General features: G+C 37.6%; 1 protein-coding gene across 2 annotated transcripts in view; it reads left to right on the forward strand.

Moving 5' to 3' along the window:
• The window catches only part of LOC102279636 (SAM domain-containing protein SAMSN-1), a 114,035-nt gene that overhangs the window by 92,465 nt on the left and 6,919 nt on the right, over positions 1-14,651 (forward strand). For both annotated transcript variants that reach the window (XM_070367678.1, XM_070367687.1), the window contains 2 exons: positions 4,905-5,108; positions 9,259-9,409. In XM_070367678.1, coding sequence (XP_070223779.1) covers positions 4,905-5,108; positions 9,259-9,409 — 355 coding nt within the window. The remainder of the gene's footprint in view (positions 1-4,904; positions 5,109-9,258; positions 9,410-14,651) is intronic.

Below are 14,651 nucleotides of genomic sequence, written 5' to 3' on the forward strand. Positions count from 1 at the left end.
CACAAGAGGTAAGGTAGGGCGATCCGTCTTTCGAGGCTATTCACAAAAGTTGTGTTTTGTAGATAATGCAGGATCATAGCCTTTTTTAATTAATTCATTTTTTATTGAAGGATAATTGCTTTATAGGACACTCGATGACATGAATCAAAGCAAGATCCTCTATGACCCACCTCCTAGAATCATAGCCTTTTAAGGGAGAAGGAACTGTCTACATTTTTTCTGACTACCAAAAGCCTCACAAGTTATTAGAAGTGCCTAGTTGTACTTGATACTTGTTGGAGTAAAAATAATGAACCCAAGGAGACAGAAAGAAAATGGAAATATCAGGCAGAGTCAAGGAGAGTAAAGGCCTTAGGAGCCAGAGTTGGTCAGGCAATTTCAATACTTGAGTCAGTACTTGCAAATGCCACGAGTAACTGGACAATTTTCTCTCAATGATATTTCCTTCTGAATTCCCTTTTCTTCACTGTTGCCTTCTCTATTCATTTTCTTTTGCTGTAAGGGCTTCAAACAACACAAATATATTATTATTTCACAGTTCTGTAGGTCTTACATGTGGGCTCAATTGGGTGGTCTTTTTAAGGTCTCACTGGGCTGAAATCAAGGTGTCAGCTGAAGCTGTGATCTTATCTGAGACTCAGGGTCCATTTTCATGCTCACCAGCTGTTGGCATAATTCAGTTCTTATTGCGTATAGCACTGAGTTTTCTGCTTTCCTAAGGTATATTAACTGGGAGCCATTCTCAGTCCCCTGAGGTTGCCAGCCATGATTTTCTTTAACATGGCAGTTCACTCCTTCAATAGCTATAGCAGAAAAGCTCACCCATGCTTCAAATCTATTTTAAGAGGTCCTACCTGATTAAGTCAGAAGTACCCAGATAACTTCTTTTTAATTCCCAAATTAATAAATTTTGGGTATTAATTATGTATGCATAGCCCCTCCTGTTATATAACATAATCACAGGTTTGAAATTCATCATGTTCATACTTTTGTTTATACTCAAGAGGAGGAGGTGTTACAATAGTACAAACAGAGGAAGATTTAGTGGTAAAATACTTTATAGATGTTAGATTATTCATTTTAGTGACACAAAGTCGCTATAGCTAAAGAGTAGAAATTATTAATTTTCTATACTGTCAGTACTGTCAAATAGCTGTGAAAAGAAGGGAAGCGAAAGCAAAGGAGAAAAGGACAGACATACCCATTTGAATGCAGAGTTTTAAAGAATAGCAACGAGAGATAAGAAAGCCTTCCTAAGCGATCAATGCAAAGAAATAGAGGAAAACAATAGAATGGGAAAGACTAGAGATCTCTTCAAGAAAATTAGAGATACCAAGGGAACATTTCATGAGAAGATGGGCTCAATAAAGGACAGAAATGGTATGGACCTAACAGAAGCAGAGGCTATTAAGAAGAGGTGGCAAGAATACACAGAAGAACTGTACAAAAAAGATCTTCATGACCCAGATAATCACAATGGTGTGATCACTCACCTAGAACCAGACATCCTGGAATGTGAAGTCAAGTGGACTTTAGGAAGCATCTATATGAACAAAGCTAGTGGAGATGATGGAATTCCAGTTGAGCTATTTCAAATCCTGAAAGATGATGCTGTGAAAGTGCTGCACTCAATATGCCAGCACATTTGGAAAACTCAGCAGTGGCCACAGGACTGGAAAAGGTCAGTTTTCATTCCAATCCCAAAGAAAGGCAATGCCAAAGAATGCTCAAACTACCACACAGTTGCACTCATCTCACATGCTAGTAAAGTAATGCTCAAAATTCTCCAAGCCAGGCTTCAGTAATACGTGAACCATGAACTTCCAGATGTTCAAGCTGGTTTTAGAAAAGGCAGAGGAACCAGAGATCAAATTGCCAACATCCGCTGGATCATAGAAAAAGCAAGAGAGTTCCAGAAAAATATCTATTTCTGCTTTATTGACTATGCCAAAGCCTTTGACTGTGTGGATTACAATAAACTGTGGAAAATTCTGAAAGAGATGGGAATACCAGACCACCTAACCTGCCTCCTGAGAAATCTGTATGCAGGTCAGGAAGCAACAGTTAGAACTGGACATGGAACAACAGACTGGTTCCAAGTAGGAAAAGGAGTATGTCAAAGCTGTATGTCACCCTACATATTTAACTTATATGCAGAGTACATCATGACAAACGCTGGGCTGGAGGAAGCACAAGCTGGAATCAAGATTGCTGGGAGAGACATCAATAACCTCAGATATGCAGATGACACCACATTTATGGCAGAAAGTGAAAAAGAACTAAAGAGCCTCTTGATGAAAGGGAAAGAGGAGAGTGAAAAAGTTGGCTTAAAGCTCAACATTCAGAAAATGCAGATCATGGCATCTGGTCCCATCACTTCATAGGAAATAGATGGGGAAAAAGTGAAAACAGTGTCAGACTTAATTTTGGGGGGCTCCAAAATCACTGCAGATGGTGATTGCAGCCATGAAATTAAAAGACGCTTACTCCTTGGAAGAAAAGTTATGACCAACCTAGATAGCATATTAAAAAAGCAGAGACATTACTTTGCCAACAAAGGTCCATCTAGTCAAGGCTATGGTTTTTCCAGTGGTCATGTACGGATGTGAGATTTGGTTTATAAAGAAAGCTGAGCACCGAAGAATTGATGCTTTTGAACTGTGGTGTTGGAGAAGGCCTTGAGAGTCCCTTGGACTGCAAGGAGATCCAACCAGTCCATCCTAAATGAATTCAGTCCTGGGTGTTCATTGGAAGGACTGATGTTGAAGCTGAAACTCCCATACTTTGGCTACCTGGTGCAAAGAGCTGACTCATTTGAAAAGACCCTGATGGTGGGAAAGATTGAGGGCAGGAGGAGAAGGGGATGACAGAAGATGAGATGGTTGGATGGCATCACTGACTCAATGGACATGGGTTTGGGTGGACTCCAGGAGTTGGTGATGGACAGGGAGGCCTGGCGTGTCGTGGTTCATGTGGTCACAAAGATTCGGACACAAGTGAGCGACTGAACTCAACTGATACTGTCAATACCAAACCAATGTTAACCATAAATATTATAAACTATGAAGTGTTAATATTATTATTGCACATTCAAGGCACTCAGCTCTTCTCTTTATCCCTTTTAAGATATCAAATCAGAATAACCTCAGCTGGAGAATGAGGAAAACATTTCTTTCCACAGTTAGCTCCTTACTTGTTTCTATGAAATGATTTGAAGTCTAAGTCCAAGTCTTGGGGAAAGGAGGATTATAGCCAAGTAACCATTGTGGAGGGAGGGCAGTAGAAGGGAATACATTGAAAACATTTTGATTCAGGATAGATTTCATATTTCCCTATAATGCCATGCAGCGTACTACCCCTAGCGCTGCTTAAGGGGATGTTTGTGGAGCTCTTGTAGGACACAATAAAAATTCCACAGACACCACAGGGTAATGGATACTATTGTCTTCAGCCAGGGTCTTATCCGAAATGAAGTTGGATTTTTGCCTGTAGCCTGTGGGCTTACCTGTAATGTATTTTTACAAGTTTAAAGGATAATAAGAAGGGTGCAGCATAAGACTATAATACTTTGAGATAACCCCCTAGAGCTTCTGGGGATTTTCTAGGTCTGCTTACCTGATGTCTAGCCTAGGATTTGATTCCCTATAGTTAATGGCAGGAAAAACTAGATGAGCAACTCATAGGATCAGAATGTCAAATTGTCAATAAATTGGAAAGACCTGATCTTTTAATCACATTGGTTTCTACTTTTACAAATACAATTTGTGTATTAGATGGAAGAATGCACACTCAAGAGCAGCAGAAAAAAATATTTTTAGTAGCAGATTTAATGCTTTGTTTGACGGTAGACCTCTAAAATGGCAAAAATGTCAGAATCTATAATGTAATCTCTAAGGTAGACAGCTAACAGTCTTAAAGGAGTAATTATGACTCTTAAATGTAGACACTGTATTTACATAGAAATCAACTTTCCTTACCCAAAAAAAAATACCCCTGTGAAGTTTTTTGTGCTTAAGAATTACTCCTGCAGTCTTAGTCTTAGAGGTGAATAAAGAGACAGACCAATTATTCTATCAGTCCCAATGCATTCCATTCATATTTTAAACTATTGCTGTGAAACTCAATCTAAGTATTAATTAAATAACTACTAGTTGATTAAGTATTAATTAATCTAGAATAAATAGCATAATTTATCCTTAGTACATATATAATTTTGTTACATATTTTATATGTACAAAGTTCTGAACATTTTCATTATTTTAGATGGATGCAATACTTTAGATAGATTCATTTCACAAAGTATATGAATTTTTCTGATGAATTAGAAGCATAGACAGAGCCATAGACTTCTCTCTCTTCCCCTTCCCAACTTGGGAGCCCCTCCAGGGATGATGCTGCATGTATATTGTTTTTACAGGATAAATAAAAAGAGCATCATTTTTTAATTCAAATAACTTAGGCTTGAGTTCTGGTGCTGTGAGTTCCTGAAAAATTAATGCTTGCATTTCTCTTTCCATAATATTTAGAGTAATAATTATACCTAGCATATAGGTTGAAGAGATGTATTATGGACATAAAAGAGCTTAATGTATGCAAAATGTTTTGTAAACTACAGGATGCTCTACAAATGTAAGCTGATAAATTGATATAATTCCAAAAACATAAACACATCATCAAATACAGTTAGGAGTTTTTCTCAAGCATGTTGGTGTTTTCTTCAACATTACTAGCAAATAGCTTCCTTAAACTTTTAAAAGAAATTTCTTCTTAGATTTATTTCTAACTCTAGATCTCTTCAATGGTATGCCCTCATTCTAATTTTCAATGATTCCAGTTTTTTTTTCCTACCAATTGTCATAGCATCAGAGTTCTCTGAAATCTAACTTATATTTCTTTGTCTTTAGAAAGGAGATATCATAGACATTATCTGCAAAACGCCAATGGGGATGTGGACAGGAATGTTGAACAATAAGGTGGGAAACTTCAAATTCATTTATGTGGATGTCATATCAGAAGAAGCAGCCCCCAAGAAAATGAAGACACAAAGAAGGAGTGGAGTGGAAAAGCCTGAGACTCTACAGGAGTTCTTAGAGAGGATTCACCTTCAGGTTAGCAAACCCATGGCCTGTTTGATTTTGATGGCATACAGATGCAATAACTGAGAAGAATGGATCAGTGTTTGTATTGCTAAAAAAAAAAAAAAAAAAATACATGATTTACAGCAAGGGAAAATCTGTTTTCCAAGGATAGCTCTTATTTACCCATAACCACTTCTTTATGCATGGACAGGTCTTGATATAACATCACTTAGACTAAATTCTAATGATATTTAGCATTCACAGTAGAAATTGGGCTTCCCCAATGGCTCAGCTTATAAATAATCTGCCTGCAATGCAGGAGATGCTATAAGACACAGGAGACTCCTGTTCGACCCCTGGGTCACGAAGATCCCCTGTAGCAACCCACTCCAGTACTCTGGCCTGAAAAATCCCATGCAATGAGAAGCCCGGCAGGGTATAGTCCAAAGGGTCGCAAATAGCCGAACATAACTGAGCAATTAAACATGCATGTCGCACCTAGAAATTAGAACAAGAAAGTGCAGTGGAAAGTGAAATACACTTGGGGGAATAAAAGACTCAGAGAAAACATGGTAATGAGAATGATAAAGAGAATATAAAGAGTGAAGGTAAAAATTCAAAGAATTGAAAGGAAGAATGATAAGAAAATATATTTCCTACAGAGCAGAGATCAAAAACAACTCAACAGAAGGTAACCCAATTTGTTTTTTTTTTTTTTTTTTTTTTTTTTTTATTTTTTTATTTTATTTTTTTTTTTTTTTTTTTTTTTTTTTAAACTTTACATAATTGTATTAGTTTTGCCAAATATCATAATGGATCCGCCACAGGTATACATGTGTTCCCCATCCCGAACCCTCCTCCCTCCTCCCTCCCCATACCATCCCTCTGGGCCGTCCAGTGCACCAGCCCCAAGCATCCAGCATCGTGCATCGAACCTGGACTGGCAACTCGTTTCCTACATGATATTTTACACGTTTCAATGCCATTCTCCCAAATCTTCCCACCCTCTCCCTCTCCCACAGAGTCCATAAGACTGTTCTATACATCAGTGTCTCTTTTGCTGTCTCGTATACAGAGTTATTATTACCATCTTTCTAAATTCCATATATATGCGTTAGTATACTGTATTTATGTTTTTCCTTCTGGCTTACTTCACTCTGTATAATAGGCTCCAGTTTCATCCACCTCATTAGAACTGATTCAAATGTATTCTTTTTAATGGCTGAGTAATACTCCATTGTGTATATGTACCACGGCTTTCTTATCCATTCATCTGCTGATGGACATCTAGGTTGCTTCCATGTCCTGGCTATTATAAACAGTGCTGCGATGAACATTGGGGTACATGTGTCTCTTTCCCTTCTGGTTTCCTCAGTGTGTATGCCCAGCAGTGGGATTGCTGGATCATAAGGCAGTTCTATTTCCAGTTTTTTAAGGAATCTCCACACTGTTCTCCATAGTGGCTGTACTAGGTTGCATTCCCACCAACAGTGTAAGAGGGTTCCCTTTTCTCACACCCTCTCCAGCATTTATTATTTGTAGACTTTTGGATCGCAGCCATTCTGACTGGTGTGAAATGGTACCTCATAGTGGTTTTGATTTGCATTTCTCTGATAATGAGTGATGTTGAGCATCTTTTCATGTGTTTGTTAGCCATCTGTATGTCTTCTTTGGAGAAATGTCTATTTAGTTCTTTGGCCCATTTTTTGATTGGGTCGTTTATTTTTCTGGAGTTGAGCTGTAGGAGTTGCTTGTATATTTTTGAGATTAGTTGTTTGTCGGTTGCTTCATTTGCTATTATTTTCTCCCATTCCGAAGGCTGTCTTTTCACCTTGCTAATAGTTTCCTTTGATGTGCAGAAGCTTTTAAGGTTAATTAGGTCCCATTTGTTTATTTTTGCTTTTATTTCCAATATTCTGGGAGGTGGGTCATAGAGGATCCTGCTGTGATGTATGTCGGAGAGTGTTTTGCCTATATTCTCCTCTAGGAGTTTTATAGTTTCTGGTCTTATGTTTAGATCTTTAATCCATTTTGAGTTTATTTTTGTGTATGGTGTTAGAAAGTGGTCCAGTTTCATTCTTTTACAAGTGGTTGACCAGATTTCCCAGCACCACTTGTTAAAGAGATTGTCTTTAATCCATTGTATATTCTTGCCTCCTTTGTCAAAGATAAGGTGTCCATATGTGCGTGGATTTATCAGAATCCAGCAACACATTAAAAAGATCATACACCATGATCAAGTGGGCTTTATCCCAGGGATGCAAGGATTCTTCAATACCCAATTTGTTTTTAAAGAAATTTGTTAGAAAACAATGATCATTAAGCCCCCATAATGATTGTGTTAGGGAGACTGTTGTCTATATTTATAATCCAGTTATTTTCTTGTTATATTAGAGAAATTTTTATGAAGTATTTCTATGTTGTTAAATGGCATGTACATCCACTATGCCTAATCTCACTAAATTTACCGTTTTGCAATCTACTTCTAAAAATAACACAGCAGTATTTTGACAGTTTTCAAAATTCATCGTCAAGAAAATAACCAATTAATCTTTCCTTAACTGTTTTTCCTGAATTACCTAGTTGTATTCCTATCTGTAGACACACTACATAGACATTTCAATATTACTATTCAGTTCAGTTCAGTTCAGTCGCTCAGTCGTGTCCGACTCTTTGCGACCCCATGAACCGCAACATGCCAGGCCTCCCTGTCCATCACCAACTCCCGGAGTTCACTCAGACTCACGTCCATCAAGTCAGTGATGCCATCCAGCCATCTCATCCTCTGTCGTCCCCTTCTCCTCTTGCCCCCAGTCCCTCCCAGCATCAGAGTCTTTTCCAATGAGTCAACTCTTCGCATGAGGTGGCCAAAGTACTGCAGTTTCAGCTTTAGCATTGTTCCTTCCAAAGAAATCCCAGGGCTGATCTCCTTTAGAATGGACTGGTTGGATCTCCATGCAGTCCAAGAGACTCTCAAGAGTCTTCTCCAACACCACAGTTCAAAAGCAGATTGGTACCCTCCAAATGATATTACTCTTTGGAGGAGGCACATGTTTGAATCCTACTTCAGCTACTTGTTTGTTCTGTGACCTATGAAAAAACCAAGGTCAGAGAACGTGAAACTTACTCAAGAACTCTCAGTTAGTTACATCAGACTGGGATTTTTTTTTTTTTTTCCTGTTCTGATTCTGTGATCCTTCTAGGATACATTATTTTAAAACAGAATTGCTACTCTTTCTTTCCTTTTTCTAAATAAATAAAGGGCTAGTAATAAGTTCTTTCTGATTACTTAAAACTTTTATATCCTCTTATTCAATTTTAGTAACTAAAATAAGGATACTGGATTAATGATCAAGTAAAATGGGAAGAATATTTGAGGAAGTTGAAAAGCATTTAAATTCACTTTGCATTTTTATTTTGTTACAGAGAACAGAGGTTACATAAATAACATACAGACTTTGAAATCAGAAGCTTATGAATTTTAAACTAATATATATTAATGCAAATGATGGACAAAATATACATGCTAAGAAAAGGAAACAATACTTTTCCCTACCACAGTGTTCTAATGCTTAATAAAAGCTTTTAATTAAATAGAAAGTCTGGAACGCCCTAGGTTTATAAAATACCTTTCAACCAAAATGTTAGGTATACTTATATAAATTGTGTCTGTTTCAAATGCCTTTTTTGACCTGCCCCAAGAAGTTAATGAGGGTAGATAATTTTGCGATCAAGCAAACAGGAAGAGATACAGTCCAGAAATATTATTATAATATACTCTATGAGAGGCATTTTATTGATAGACTTAAAAAAAAAAAAAACAACACTAGCTTTGTCAATTTTGCTATTTGAGAAGTGAAAATGTGCCAGATGGGATAAGTGATCCAGCTATTTAATTGATCCATGATTTAGCATTGCATTGCTTAAGGTAATCATTTCTTCTTTACATTTGTCCTTCCAGAAGGTGAGAAATGTACAACGTGCTTTTTAAAGGTCCTGTGTTCATCTGTAGAAACCTAGTACAAGTAAAACAAAATTAAGCAAAAGTTCTGTTGGCATCTTTTGGTTCCAATGCATTGTTTCCATGCATTTCTATACTTTTTAAAAATCTAAAAATAACTAAAAGTAAAATGTTTGCTCAGAGTAGTTTATATTGTACAAAGTTTTTTCTTCCCCACAGGAATATACTTCAACACTTTTGCTCAATGGTTACGAGACCCTAGAAGATTTAAAGGATATAAAAGAGAGTCATCTCATTGAATTAAACATTAAAAACCCAGAAGACAGGATGAGGTTACTATCAGCTGCTGAAAATCTCCTTGATGAAGAAAGTAAGTATGTGTAGCTACTCTTTTCCCTCACTGAGAATCAAAGGTTAATGTAAATAGTAAAATAATTAAAAACAAATTCCCAGTTTTATTTACTGAGAATCACATAAAGCATTCTTTCCAATAAAAAAAAGTGTTTTCTTATACATTTGGAAACAACTCTGGTCAAATCTATAAATAGAAAGAGGACCTTTACTTTTTTTTCTTTTTTTTTTTTTTGCTGCTTACTGGATCCAGAAAATGAAAGGGCTTTACTGGGTACTTCATTTAGATTCTGCAGACCTATTAATTTACACGCAAGAGGATGTCCGCACTCCCTAAGACTGGGGGAGTCAGAGACAAGTATTTAGTGACAGCATGAGCCATTAGCGAGAACTGTCATACGCAACTTCTGCAGAACTGCACAGAGAGAGCATGGCTCTGAGCTAATGAGCCTTTGCACCACACAAGAAAATTCATTTCATTACCATATAGTCACATCTTGTACGTGTTTATAGTATTCTTTCAAAATGCTATAATAGTTTGCAAAAATATTCAGCACTTACTTTTATTATCTGAGGTGGTTGTCTCTGTATTTGTAAATATAAACTAAAGATGGAGTAACACAAGCAGATTCACTTGAATATTGATTGGCCACACCAATTGCGTTTATAAAGATAAGCTAGCCTTTGTTTTCACAACTGCCCAATCTGACCATTATTCTTACCAAATCTGACTGGGCTCCCTAAACCCTGAGCTCTGCTGCTGTTGCTGCTACTGCTGCTGCTGCTGCTGCTAAGTCGCTTCAGTCATGTCTGACTCTGTGCGACCCCATAGACGGCAGCCCACCAGGCTCCACCGTCCCTGGGATTCTCCAGGCAAGAACACTGGAGTGGGTTGCCATTTCCTTCTCCAATGCATGAAAGTGAAAAGTGAAAGTGAAGTCGCTCAGTCGTGTCCGACTCTTAGCGACCCCATGGACTGCAGCCCACCAGGCTCCTCCGTCCATGGGATTTTCCAGGCAAGAGTACTGGAGTGGGATGCCATTGCCTTCTCCAAAAACCCTGAGCTCAGGGAGTGCCGAACTCTGTCAGGAGTATTTCATTAGAAAAAAAAGGGGGATGGTATCTAATTCTAAAGATGAAAAAGAACTTATATCCCCTAATCCAACCTTCTCTTTACAAAGTAATATGAATAATAACAATAATTATTTTTTTGAACATGTTCTCTAAAACTTTGAGCCAGGGTCTTTACACTTACTATCTTCTTTAACGCTGTCCACAACTCTCCAAGTTGGTATCATCCCTATTTTTATAATGAGAAATGAGAAGATAAGAAACTTGCCCAAGTTTATGCACCTGGTGAATTAGGAAGCTAGGAACAGTGTTTGTGATGTTGTTAGACTTTCTTATACTGCAATTAATAGCCCAGATTGAGAGTCAAGAGAAAAGTTCTACATAGGACCCAGGCCTCCTGACGGTCCCTTCGTGAGCTTTCCTTTATTCTCCCTTATATGTCTCACAAAATGGCGGTGTTGAACTGCATATATTTATTATACATGGGCCTTTTGTCTAGTAAGAATTAATTTACTTTATAGAAACCGTACCTTATTGAATCCTTACTTGCTCTCTTGAGCTCGCAAAGGTTCTCATCCTTCTCAAGGAGTTTTCACATGCACCACTAATTTGACACCCACAGAAATGATTTCATCCTTTAGGCTTAGGGGTTTGTATGCCTTCTTTGAAGTTGTGGCGGCTAGGAGATGCAGAAGAGAAAGGAATCAGGTCACAGAGGCAAACCAGGGTCAGACTTAAGAAAGGAACCTATTTACAAGCCAAAACAAAACTGATCAGTGTAAACTGGTCTAGGAATCCTTTCACATCTTGTCATTTCAAAACATGGATCCTCACTATGCAATATTATACTAAGAAATGGATTCTGTCTTGAAAGTGATGATTTTCAGTATCATTATCAGTACTCTCCCAAACAAGCTGATACTGAAATAGAGGGAGGAAAAAACAGTATTTTTTGAACACTCGTAAATAATTGCTTTTCTTCTACAATAACATCCATGTAGCTGTTTTGCCCATTTTACAGATGAGAAAATATTTCGAGATGAATTTCAAAGAGGCCAAACAGCTAGATTAGTAGTAGAGTTGGAGTTTTAATTAAAGGCAGTCTACTCCAAAAAACAAGTTCTTAAAAAATAATTAAAAAAAAAAAAACAAGTTCTTTCTTCCACACATACAAACCAGTAAATATGAATAGAATAATGACTATTTGAAAATGCAGGCTTTCTCCTGTTTTGTCGACTTCCCCAAGAACTTCAGTTCACTTGTCCATCTCAGAAAGTGGAAGTTAATATTTAAGTGAGAAAGGAAGTTTTGTAACAGCATGACAGCCTTAAAGGTTCAAAGGCTTGTATAGCTACATTGAAACAGGATTTGTGAATGGAATGAGCCAGAGAGGCTTGGTAAACAGGGCTTTAAGTCATGAAAGTGCGCTCAGCAGAGACCCACAGAGGGACGATCAGTCCAGTCCAAAGGCCTGGGCCACGTAAGGTATCCACTGAATTTCTTTATTCTGCCTTCCACATCATCCATGTACCTTCTCTGTTAACAAAAGCACAGCAATTTATAGATGATATCATCTTAGAGCTAGGTATAATTTTAAAAACCATCTGACTCAAATTCTTCCTTTACAAGATGAGGAAACTAGAACTGGAGTAGCCTTCTCAAGGTCACACATCTAGAACCCAGTCTCCTAAACCTATCAGAAACACTTCTACTATGCCCTGGTCTCTGAAAACAAAAGACAATCTCTCCAAACTATGATGTGACTTTCCATGTCTGATATAAAAAGCATAAAAATTCCCTGAATTATTTCTCTTTAGAAAACAGTACTTGAAGGTCACTAGAGGTTGACCATTTAATAATATCCAGTAATGTACAAACATACCCATACAGAGCCAAATTCTAGGAAATGAAAAATGGAAAAAAAATGCAGATTCAACCAGTGTTTGTTCTCAACACACAACCCCGAGACTTTTCCTCTTTTAATCTTATGGTCTAAAATAGTATTAGAATATACATGTCAAAAAGATGCATATTGCATGTTAGGCTATTCTGACTGAAAGCTATTTATCTTATATGAAACTGCTTTGCTCAAGAAATAAAGAAGAATGACTTCTATTTGTTGATAAGATGGTGAGTTCTGATGAGTCGGCACCATGCTGCTGCATGCTTATTTTTATCTATTCTCTACTCTGTGAATCATATCTTCTACAACCATGCTAAAGATTAAATGCACAACCTTCATGTACCTTGAATGATAAAGGCGTTGAATATATGGTTGTTTAAAAATGAGACATTATTAAAAACAAATGCATGTCACAGTCATAGGTTTAAAATAGCTTTTTTTTCTTATGTGGAAGAACGGGGTATGCAAATTGAACAGGATTTTATGTATGCATCTTATTTTGATCATTGAATAATGTCAGTTTGGGGAATGTCAATAAATTCCTCGCTAAATTTAGCATTTCATTGCTATTTAGGTTGCAAAGTTTTGCTTTGCTTATCATTCAGTATAAAAATTGAGCAGAGTGCGCACCAGTTCTGATCACAGGAGTGAAAGCTCTGAGACAATGTAGAAAAGACCACAAACTCCAATGTGAGCTTTTAATACATTTAGAGGGACCAAAGGGTGGGGAATGGAACTGGAACAAACAGAAATCTAGACTTAGAACAAGCAGTTTCCCTTTTCTCTTAGGCCAAAATAGACAGCATTGTACCCTCTTTGACCTTGAAAATGTTAATCGGATTAAACTTTTTTAGGTCATTGCTTGACAGGAGGTAAAGACACTTCAACAAACTAACAGGAGGGCTGAGTGGTGTTAGGACTGATCGTTGCATGACCTCTAGAGCAGAATAGCAACTTTGGGTTCTACAATTCCAAGCAAGACTAGCATAGAGAGATTCTGAATTTCTTCTCACAACACATTAGAACTGAGCAGAATCAGGCTACTGGCTCCTTCAGCTGGGAATCTAGATGAGGTTAGAAGGAGAAGAAAAGTTAGGGCAACTACTTGGCTCATGAAGGAGCCAATGAGTGGAATCTGTTTATTTTGTGCACTTTAGAGTTTCTCTATTTATCATCTGAATTTTAAAATAGTTTGTTTACTTTGAATAAATATTCCCAGCAAGGAAAAAAGAGGATAGAGAATATGTGTGTGTGTGTATTTTTCCATAAACACAACCTTCACGACCCCTTTGCCTTGCTGAGAAATGCCTCTTTAAAATAATAAGATAGTTAACTGTTATTTATAGTAAATACTTTCTTTTTATTCAGAACTCATTTCTCTTTTCCTATGCTGACATGCACTTTGATGTGTCTTAAAAGTGTGTCTGTGAGAATGTGTACAATCCTCCTCGGGGAAAATAGGTGAAGGAAATATCTTGCTCTCCCTATAGCCCAGGGATAATTAAAATTTAAATTGAAAACAAAAAACAACCTCGTAACAGAATAAGCAAACTCTATCAGAACCTGTATATAACATATTGGAGGTATTACCTGCACCCTTTGTTCACAGTACTCAGTGAGGAAGAAGGGGGAAGGGTGGCTTGTATGCCAGGCCCTTGGCACCAGCTGTGGTCACAGCAGCCCCACATTGCTCAACTATCCCCACTTGCGCCTTCCTGCCTGCCTACCTGCCCACGACGATGCAGGGCAAATGGCAAAGCCCAGCCAGGAGCCTGGAACATGAGCTGCCAGCAGGGGAGCTTTGTAGCGATGCCAAGCAGCAGTCCAGCAGTTGGCCTGACAGTGTGCCAGGGTTGCCTGGTGCCTTAGCCCCTGACATGCGTGCCTGTTGTTTCCAACACGCTTGCCATATGATTTGGATTGAGATTCAAGAAACATGCAGCTTTTAAGAAAATATATGCTATCTCCACAGACAAAGTAGAGGAGACACATGGGCATTTTGCTTTTATGTATTTATAAATATGCATTTAATATCTATTTCTAGTCATAGCCATTTTGCCTCATGTAAAATTTCTTCAAATTTTTTTTAGTTTTATCCCCTAAAATTTAAATTATGATAAATGCCATATTCCATATACTACAAAGAACAAAAAAAATGAAATAAAAACATTATACTTCAGAGCACCATCTCCAGAGAAAACAGTTCATAGAATTTTCACCTCAGTCATTTAGAGAACTTGTAACATCTGTACATGCAGGGCATTCCTGTATTTGTCTTTATATTGCA

This window comes from Bos mutus, chromosome 1 (genome assembly GCF_027580195.1).
Source record: "Bos mutus isolate GX-2022 chromosome 1, NWIPB_WYAK_1.1, whole genome shotgun sequence".
Classification (NCBI taxonomy): Eukaryota; Metazoa; Chordata; class Mammalia; order Artiodactyla; family Bovidae; genus Bos; species Bos mutus.